The sequence below is a fragment of the Solanum dulcamara genome, chromosome 1, assembly GCF_947179165.1.
Source record: "Solanum dulcamara chromosome 1, daSolDulc1.2, whole genome shotgun sequence".
NCBI lineage: Eukaryota > Viridiplantae > Streptophyta > Magnoliopsida > Solanales > Solanaceae > Solanum > Solanum dulcamara.
This window is the reverse complement of record NC_077237.1, coordinates 51,263,488-51,274,208: the sequence shown is the minus strand read 5'-3', so window position 1 is coordinate 51,274,208 and position 10,721 is coordinate 51,263,488. Positions and strand designations below refer to the sequence as shown.

The window sequence follows — 10,721 nt, the reverse complement described above, 5'->3', positions numbered from 1 at the left end:
TTTGAGTTCTAGAACTTGTAGCTTGTAGAGAAGTATGTGGCGTTTGATCCACGAGCTCTCTTTAGCTTCTTGTTAGAATTCGGATGTGATTTCTGAATTATGAGGACCCCTATTTATAGTTATAGAATAGAGGAGTTATGATGAGAACAAGCTTCCTTTCGGTCAATCATATTTAAGTGACATGACAGAGCAGTGATAAGAACAGGCTTTCTTAGGCCCATCAAATTTTAATGACATGTCGATATTTGATTGGCCGAAACACGTCACTTGTACATGTGGCACATTTTTGTTGGCCTTTAATTTGACTAGGCATGCCATGTCATTTTGACACACGGCATGATCCTATTGGTTTTCTTCATTTGACTTGGCATGCCACATCATTTGACATGTGGCACCAAACTGGGTCTCTAGGATGATATGACATTTGGGTTAGCTAAGGTGGCTCATCATTTGTAGCCCAATTCGATGGATTAGCCCAATGAAATTGGACTTTAATTAAATCCAAATTTATTGTATCTAAATAATAAATCAAATTATATTAATTCACAATATTTATTCGGACTAATATATCTTGAATTTAATATAATCCAAATCATTTTAAAAATTTTATTAAATAAATTTTAATTGATTATAATCACATAATGGATATAGTGAGTAATATATACTATTTGAAAATTACGTAAAGGTAATACCAATTATAATAATTAGTAACTTAAAATACTTAAAAGAGGTACTACTAATACAATAATTATTAAGTGAAAAAATTTAGAAGACATAAAGAAGTTGATGGACTTCTGAAATTCTATCAATGCCATATAAATAAAGACAAATAAAGTAACATATATTATTTAAAACTGACAAAAGATATGATAAATCTTAATTATTAACAACTTAAAAATTAAAAAGACATGTAAAAAATTTGAATAGCTCTCGAATTTCTATAAATGTCACATAAATTGACACAAGAAGAATAACATATATTATTTAAAAATTATTTTATATCATAATAATTAACAACTTAAAATATCTAATATTATAATAAAATTAGGGCTTACTCCAAATTCTAGCCGCGTTGTATCTAGTCTAGTTTACATACACACACCATCGACATGATAACACAATGGAAAAATTACCAATCATGGTGAGCCCACCAAATAATAAAGACAATTACAAGTAAAATTTGATCACGAATTGTTCAACGCCCTTAAAAATATACGGGTCATGTAAAAGCACACTACAATATATGTTTATAATCCTGGGTGAGGAATGGGACATATATTGTTTCTTTTCCTTTTTTTATTTGGTGATGGTGTTTTGGGGTCGGAGGTAGCAAAGCCAAGAACTTGCAAATAACATTTCTGCTAAATGAACAACTAACACAGATACTAGCTTCTAGTAAACATAAGATCAAGTGTCCTCCATCCCTGCCTTGATTCGATATCGACGTTCTGGTTTTCGGGGCACAATGTTATTCTCAGCCACACGTGCTTCCATATCTTCTTCCATTGGATCTTCCTCTCCAGCAGCAATGCAAACAGGGAAGCCCTTTGGGTGCAAGGATTCATTACAAGCATCTTCAAGCATTCCCTTTGACAGAGTTGCATCCATTGCTGCTATAGCATCCGTGTTCTTCTGCCTAGGTACAAAAACTACTGATTTAGAATTAGTATCTGACACTTGTGCCAGTTGATCATCCTTTGACTTCTCAACCTCCTCAAGAACGTGTCTGCAAGCTTGACTATTTGACTCATCAACAAGCTCACTAGGTGAATCCAAACTATAGCAAGTATACTTTGTCGGGTTGAGAACATGATCAGGAACCTTCAGCCTACTGCTAATGGATTCATTGTCTTCAAAATTAGATTTTGCTGATGCAGGAGCTGCCCAAGAAACTTTTAGTTCTGATGCCCCTTCAGATTCATCTTTACAACCAGGATCAAACCTGACCCGTTTAGTAGACTTGAGCCCACCATTCACTGATTTCCTTGTTTTTTTCAAAATTGGCTTCACGTTACAGTGATCCTGAAGTGGTTTAGCTGAATGCTGCTCACCACTTAGAGTGATACCATCAAAATGTGTTTCACATTTCTCCGCTGCATCAGCATCTTCCTTCAGCCTAACTTGTGCAGCCATATGATTTGCACGTGGATCTCTACGGATGTTATGTCCGGAAGGATCACAAGATGTTTCCTGATCAATAATATTTTTCATGTACAAGCGATCACCAGCATCCACTCCGCCCTCAGCCACTCTATCATATTCATCTTCCTCCTCCTGCAAGAGAAATCAAGAAGGATCATAAGTCTCAAACAAAAAGAAATTATCCATAGCAGTTGAACACTTCACAGGCCTGCAAAGATAGTATCTTGCCTATAATTACAATTTAGAATGGAAATCGGTCAAATTACCCTTGAACTATGCAAAATGGTCCAAATTTACCCTCCGTTAATAGTTGGGGACAAATATGACTTCGTCGTTTACAAAATGAGCTATATTTGACCTTATTTCCAAAGAGCAGAAGCTTTGAGACTAATTAGTCTCTAACCCTAATGTTTAGCAACAGAAATTTCCACGTGGCTCAAAATTAAGATACATTTTTTTATTTTTCTCCTTCCTCCTCTCTACCCCGCCAACATCTCCACCAACTTTCACCCCCCCCCCCCAAAATCTAGCCACCACCATTGCCACCTTTTGCCAACAGTAAGCCACAGTTTGGCAGTAAGAATATTTGAGATTGTTTCAAACCTCAAAAGAAAATTAAAATCCAAACACCATCCAATCACAAAACCTGACAGAAACATGGAATTTAAAACACCTGGAGTTCTCTTTACTTAAGACTATATTGACCTGTATGGAAATAATTTCATAACAAAAAACCCGTTTACCCCTTACCTCCGACACCACCGCTCCCACCCCCCAAAAAAATGACCTCCAAAAACCCACCCAAAAGCCTCCATCCTCCACCATCGGAAACCACCATGTGCACCAATTTCTACACTCATAAAACAATAGGAACTAACTTACAAAAAAGAATAGAAGTATTCGGAGCTAGCAATTTTAGATTGTGGGGTTTCTGAGAAGTGATAAGTTGTACGTATATTTGAGAGAGAGCTAAAAGGTTGTATTGGGTAATGGCTGAAGAAGCTAAAAGCATGAGTTTTTTTGTTCATTGAGTTGGAAGGCATAGTACGACAGCATTTTCTGGGTTGTGCAGTGATGAAGATTCACCTCGTCTGATTCTTTTGCTATTCGTTCTTTAGTTATTGGTGAGATCTTACCCCGAATGGTACAATTCTATTCATGGGTATCCTTGTTCTACAGTCCTTTGTTTGGTTGTAGAAGACTGTAGTTTTAAGTGGTCAGTGAATGTACACTTCTCTACTTGAGTCAAAGTATCCTTGAACTTCAAAAAACTAGAGATAATCAGCATATTTGCTGTTCTAAGATCATCTGTTCCTAAAATTAGCATGTAGATGGGGGTATTTCATTGTCAAAAGCTTAGGTGTGCCATAAGAAGCTACTGTTACTGTTAAAATTGACAAAATTCTAGATGAATTAATGTGAAGATTTGGTAGGAAGTTAATTCTTCATTGGTACAAAAAGTCAAGGTAGTAACTTTGTAGGTAAAAGTTTGGTAAACCATAAAATGATTTCACAAGTTAAACCTTGACATTTTGACACGATGTCATGATTGACATCAAGAATAAGAATTCATTCCTATAAATAGCTAGATCTTGATTCATTTGAAACACACATCTTACTTGTCTTTAAATATTCTAAGCCATTCCTAAAATACATTAGAAAAGTAGAGAGTTGAGAGAGCAATTCTCTTAGATGTATTTGAGATCTCTCCCCTTTCTTTGTTAATATAAAGGCAACTGTTCTCTAGTGGATGTAGGATCATACTGATCTGAACCACGTTAAATATTGTTGTTCTTCCTTGTTCTTTATATTTTCACATTTTCGCTAACAATTGGTATGAGAGCCAAGGTTCTATCTGAATATGCTCTGCGATTGTAGCAAAGTCTGAACTTTCACATCAGAAAAGAATTACTTTGGTTTCCTGTATTTCCAAATACTTTGTAGTAAAAGAGGAAGAACAAGTAACAATGAGTTCCATGAAGTTTGAAATTGACAAATTTAGTGAATGCAACAACTTCAATATCTGAAAAATTTAGTGGATGGCGTTACTGCGGAGGGAAGATTCAATCCATGCTATTGATGGAAAGTACCCTGATACCGCATTGAATTCCAACAAGGAGAAGATTAAAGGAAATGCATTGAGTGTAATCCAACTATCCCTTGCACCTAACGTACTTTGTGAAGTGAGTACAAGTATCGAGGAGACGGCCAAACGGTTATGGAAAAGGTTGGAAGGGCTTTACCAGGATCGGTCAGTGACAACAAGGATGTTGTTACAATAGCGTCTTCACACATTTAAAATGGAGTCAGGTACTTTGTTGCAAGACCATCTAGATGCATTCAATAAACTTGTTATGGAATTACAGACTGTAGGAATTAAAAAGGATGAGGAGATGCTTGCATGTGTTTTGCTATTTTCATTGACTTCAAAATATCGTGATATTCAGAATTCAATGATGTATAGCAAGGAGCCAATCACTCATGAGCAAGTGCGGCAAGCAGTTAACTCTTGTGATGTGCGGAGGCATTTTAAAGGAGACAAAGATGATGAAGCTAGTGGGCTCTTTGTGAGAGGCCATACTAGCCAACAGGGAAGGAGCAAATTAAAGCACAGACTAAAGTCTCGTGTGAAAAAGAAGAATGCAGAGTGTTGGGGCTCTCACAGGAAGGGACACTTTGAACGAGATTGTTATATGTCAAAGTCCAAAGAAAAGGCTAGTGCATCCATTGTTGAGCAGATACATGATTTTGATGATGAATATGTACTAACAACATCTTCAATAGTGGAGTCTATGACAACAAATGGGTGTTAGACTCTGGTTGTACTCTGCATATGAAAATCCGAAGAGATTGGTTCAGCAGTTATGAGACAAGTGGAGGAACCGTATAATGGGCAATAATGCAACTTGTAAAATAGTCGGTATTGGTTTAGTTCGAGTTCGCTGCCATGATGGAATCGTGAGGACTATTACAGAAGTCCCTCATGTTCCTGATATGAAGAAGAATTTGATCTCCCTGGGTACTCTGGATAAACAAGGCTACAAGTATATGAGCAAAGGAGGTACTATGTAAGTGACTAAAGGGTCTTTAGTCATGCTGAAGGTGAAGGCCAAGCTAGAGGATGGCCTCTACACACTAGCAAGAAGCACCATTGTTGGCTCTGTTAATGCATCTACAGTGTGGTTATCTAATGATGACAAGGCAAGATTATGGCACATGAGATTGGGCAATATGAGTGCATGACAACTGGAGATGTTGAGCAAACACAACCTTTTGAATGGTGAGAAGATCAGCACAGTTGAATTCTGTAAGCAGTGCATCCTAGGGAAGCAAAAGAAGGTCAGCTTCAGCACTGACAAGCACAAAACTGCAGGGGTGCTTCACTACATCCATTAAGATTTATGGGGTCCCTCTAAGCTTCCATCGAAGGGAGGAAAGAGGTATCTTTCTCACATTCATTGATGATTTTTCACGAAAGGTTTGGGTGCATTTCTTGAAGGCAAAAGGTGATGCTTTTGAAGCATTAAAAGAACGAAAGATTTTGGTAGAGAATCAAATGGAGAGAAAAATCAAGTATCTTTGCACAGACAATGGCTTGGAGTTTTGCAGAGAAGAGTTCAATGATTTATGCAAGGTTAATGGGATTGCAAGACACAAGACGGTCAGGCACACACCATAACAGAATGGAGTTGCTGAGAGAATGAACAAAACTCTTCTTGAGAAGGCTCATTGTATGCTCTTACAAGCCAAAATGACTCAAGTGTTTGTGTTTTGGGTTGAAGCAGTTCACACTGCTTCTCATATTGTCAATCGATCTCCAGTATCAGCAATTGACTTTAAGACTCTGAATGGCGTATAGTCAAGTGAACCCTCTAACTATTCATACTTGCGAATATTTGGGTGTCCAGCTTATTATCATGTTAATGAAGGAAAGCTTGAACCAAGGGCTAAGAAGGCCATATTCATATCATGTTAATGAAGGAAAGCTTGAACCAAGGGATAAGAAGGCCATATTCGTAGGGTATGTAGATGGAGTAAAGGGTACAAACTTTAGAGTTTGTCTTTACTCAAATTTATAGTTAGTAGATATGTTACCTTTGATGAATCTACTATACTTGATCCTCGTAAAGTTTCTGTGGAGTTATCAAGAAATGAGAACGATGAGTAGGTGAAGCTACCAGTGGAGCTTACCAAGGAAAAGGATCAAGAGACTTTAGTTGATGAGTCAAAAGATATAGATCTTGAAGAAGTTGTCAATGAACCATATCCAATTGCGAAGGAAAGGGACAAAAGGCAGATACAGAAACCAGAACGTCTTATAGAGCAAGCAAATCTGATTGCATATGTGTTCGTAGCTGCAGAAGAAGAAATTAAAGACCTCGAGCACTCCTCGTTTGTTGAAGCAACTTCTTGAAAGAATGCTGCACAATGGCGGTTAGCCATGATGGAAGAGATGGAGTCTCTTCACAAAAATGAGACATGGGTCTTAGTTGAAAGGCTAAAAGGGAAGAGGATAGTTGGATGCAAATGGGTCTACAAAAAGGAAGAAGTTATTCCAGAAGTGGAAGATGCTAGGTTCAAGGCGAGATTGGTTGCAAAGGGTTTTAGTCAGAAGGAGGGAATTGACTATAATGAAATCTTATCTCCAGTCGGGAAACATAGCTCAATTCGCGTGCTACTAGCATTGGTTGCACAATTTGATTTGGAGCTTCAACAACTTGATGTCAAAATTTCTTTCTTACATAGTGATCTAGAAGAGACAATCTATATGGATCAGCCTGAAGGTTTCCAAGCTGAGGGAAAAGAAGATCATGTATGCCAACTGAAGAAGTCTTTGTATGGTTTGAAGAAATCTCCTAGATAGTGGTACAAGAGGTTTGATACATTCATGACTATTCATGGATTCTCGAGGAGTGCATTTCATAGTTGTGTGTATCACAAGAAGATGTCTAGTAACTCTATGATTTATTTATTATTGTATGTTGATTATATGCTTATTCTTGCTAACAACATCACAGAGATAAATATTTTGAAGAAATTGTTAGAGCAAGGAATTTGACATGAAGGATTTAGGAGCAGTAAAGAAATTTTTTAGAATGGAGATTTCAAGAGACTATGGTATTGTACATCTTTCCCAGGTTCTTGATAGATTCAATGTGCAGATGAGCAAGCCTGTAATTATAACGTTACCTTCTCATTTTAAGCTTTCAGAGTTACAAATGCCTCGGTCTGAAGATAAGGTGGAGCATATGTCAAAAGTTTCTTAGGCTAGCGAAGTTGATAGCATTATGTATGCTATGGTGTGCACATATTTATATATTGCTCAATATGTAAGTGTGGTAAGCAAGTACACGACCAATCCAGGAAAAAGGCATTGGGAAGTTGTCAAGTGGATATTAAGATATCTCAAAGAAGCTTTTGATGTTGGCCTAACCTTTCGAAAAAGTGAAGATATTTCAGTTCTCGGTTATGTGGATTCTGACTATGCAGGGGATCTTGATAGAAGAAGGTCCGCAACTGGATACATCTTTACTCTCGTTGGCAGTGTCGTTAGTTGGAAATCGACTTTACAGTCGATTGTCACTTTATCTACAACAGAGGCGGTGAAAGAAGTTATCTAGTTGAAAGGTTTGGCGGCAGAATTGAGTTTGGTTCAGCTGAAATCAACTCTAAGATGTGATAGTCAAAGTGCTATTCATTTGATTAAAATTCAAAAATTTCATGAGCTCACCAAACATATTGATGTCAGATTTCATTTCATTCGAGATGCCATTAAAGAGAGAGCTATCAAGGTCGAGAAGGTTATCATAGACGATAACGTGGCAAACATGTTGACCAAGAAAGTACCGCTTGCCAGTTTGCACACTGCAAGGACTTGGCGGGAGTATGCATCAACTGATGCAACTCTTGGAGAACAACTGCTAGGTAGAGGTGGAGATAGTGTGTTCAACAAAGGTTTGATTCTTCTTGTTTCTTACAACAGAATTGCCAAGTAAGCTTGGAAGTTTTGACCAGAGTTGTTCATACACATGCTCGGAATGCAAACCATGGTGGAGATTGAAAGAGTTGAAGTTGAAAACACAATAAAAAGTTGTAGAGAGAAAGTTGAAAATGGAGAATCTTGCCAAGGTGGGGATTTGTTAAAATCGATAAAATTCTAGATAAATTAATGTGAAAATTGGTAGGAAGATAATTCTTCATTGGTACAAAAAGTCAAGGTAGTAACTTTGTAGGTGAAAGTTTGTTAAACCATAAAATGATTTCACAAGTTAAACCTTGACATTTTGACACATGGTGATGTCATGAATGACATCAAGAACAAGAATACATTCCTATAAATAGGTAGCTCTTGATTAATTTGAAACACACATCTTACTTGTCTTTTCATATTCTAAGGCAGTTCTAAAATACATTAGAAGAGTAGAAAGTTGAGAAAGCAATTCTCTTAGATATATTTGGTATCTCTCTCTTTTTTTTGTTAATATAAAGTCAGTTATTTTCTGGTGGACGTAGGATCATTCTAATCTGAACCACATTAAATATTGTTGTTTTTCCTTGTTCTTTATATTTTCACGTTTCTGCTATCAATTACTTCATAAAATTTGGTTATTTGAGTGTTCTAAGCTTATCTAGTTTCACTTAGCAAAATATATACCGTTTTTTATTTTCTTTCTTGAGATCTAGAACGTAATAAATCATCATAAAAAATATCTAGAACTTGATAAAAGGCAATTGCTAATCCACAATTCCACATTATTTAAGGCAATTTGCCATTTCATGCTTGTTCCCTTTAATAGCTGATAATGCATCCTCTCTCCTTCTCCTTGTGCTTCGGAGCCCAACTTGTGCCTTGTTTCACCAATTGGGTAGCTAGTATTGCGTATCCTATATACCAATTTTCTTTGATCTCTGCATATCCTTTTTTTCCTAAATTGAAGAGGGTCATATCTGCACCTGAACTTTGCAAGGCGATCCAAATCTTCCATCAATTAGTAGTTGCAAGGCGATCCAAATCTTCCCTTAATTAGCAATTCTAATTCTAATTAGGAGAGGTTTTCTTATGCCCCAAAACAAAATATCGGCCAACGCCTAAATGTATGCCTAGAACAATGAGGCTTACACTTCATGATACTTTCACTTGGCCAAATTACACCGGTGTGTTTTTACGACGCCATGCTCTAGGACTCGCCCAAAAAAGTCTTTGAAAACACTAGCATTAACATTGCAACATAAAAATCATGTTAACAACAAATACATAACCTCTCTCCAATCATTAATATAGTGGAATTGATAATTGCTTTAAAATTCAGTATCAAGCAGTAGGCTTTCAAAGCAAAGTCAAATAAAACAATGACATTTCTGCTCCTCTGGAAAAAATATTCTGAATTACACAGCTAAGAGGATAAGCCCGTATTAATTGTGTAAAGGATTGCCCATGCCTGAATTAGCATCTGGAAGCCAAAAATTCCATACTTAAAGAGTGTGTTTGGTATATAAGTAAATGTTTACTTTGAGGAAAATGTTATATACCCAAAAAGAGGAAAATGACTTATTTGAAGAAGTCATTTTCATATGTAAATTTATCAACTTTTACTCCATGTCAATTGCTTTAGTGGAACACTTAAAACTTTCTTAGCAACCTTCTAAATACAAACATATCACAGAAACACACCACTTTAAAGTTATACCTACACTACTCCCTGTAATTAAAATACATCACCCCTACTTGTACAACAAACGAAACAAACACCAGATTTTAATGAAGAAAATATTTTTGGAATTTTGGTTGTAATAGGATTCAGTATAAAATGAATAAACTTTCAAATAAAATAATAGACATAGATTAAAATACCTCATTATCAAGCGTGGAATCTAAGCCAATAGAGGATCTGATCTCCCAAACATCATCAAAACCACTTCCATCATCATTGATAACATTTTCGAGCTCTTGAGTCATGTTCCTGCATTTTTGTTTGAATAATCCATCATACGATGAAGAGCAAAGGTTATGGTCATCATCGTCTTTCCCTTGCTTCAGTGCGCTTCGATTCCACTCTTTCTTCTCCACATCGTCGTCGCTGAGAGACCACACCGATGCCGAAGGTGAAGGTGATGATGAAGACAGACAGCCGAAAACTTTGTGTACGCGGGCTCTGAAGCTCTCATCGTCCATGCTTTGTACGTCCTGCTTAATAATGTGTACTATTTAACTGTTTGTTTGCCCTTTCCTGCTGAATAGCGCTTGGGTAGCTTTAGGTTACTTTTATACATTATATTTGTCCACCACCGCCTGAGATTACATGATACCCAATTTTTATTTTAATATATCAAAACCCCCAATTTGACAGTATAACTTACTTTGTACTTTAATTATATGGGTTTTAAATATTTTTTAATAATTTTAAGTAAATTAAATATCATTCTAAAGGGTGACATGACAAAGAGAGTGACTATATTCTCCTTAAAGCGAGTGAAGATATTTTTTTATAAAAAATATGATAAATTTATACACATAGCCTTTTTATAGGTCAATATATAATTAATATTTTAAATATTATTTTCTTGATATATTAACTTTT

General features: G+C 36.3%; 1 protein-coding gene across 1 annotated transcript; it reads right to left on the bottom strand.

Annotated features, from left to right (window-relative positions):
• Positions 1 to 1,142: 1,142 nt before the first annotated feature.
• On the bottom strand, positions 1,143 to 10,422 carry LOC129884389 (uncharacterized). Its single transcript, XM_055958717.1, has 2 exons — positions 9,995 to 10,422; positions 1,143 to 2,274 (listed from the first exon to the last, which is right to left on the bottom strand). The coding sequence occupies exons 1-2, from the start codon at positions 10,313 to 10,315 to the stop codon at positions 1,408 to 1,410; spliced, it is 1,188 nt and encodes a 395-aa protein (XP_055814692.1). The 5' UTR covers positions 10,316 to 10,422; the 3' UTR covers positions 1,143 to 1,407.
• Between the last annotated feature and the right edge of the window lie 299 nt (positions 10,423 to 10,721).

Excerpts from the sequence above, each read along its gene's own strand:
- LOC129884389 (XM_055958717.1), bottom strand. The coding sequence starts at position 10,315 with ATGGACGATGAGAGCTTCAGAGCCCGCGTACACAAAGTTTTCGGCTGT. Across the intron at positions 2,275-9,994 it reads ATTCCACGCTTGATAATGAG|GAGGAGGAAGATGAATATGA; the intron begins GTATTTTAATCT and ends TTTCTCTTGCAG.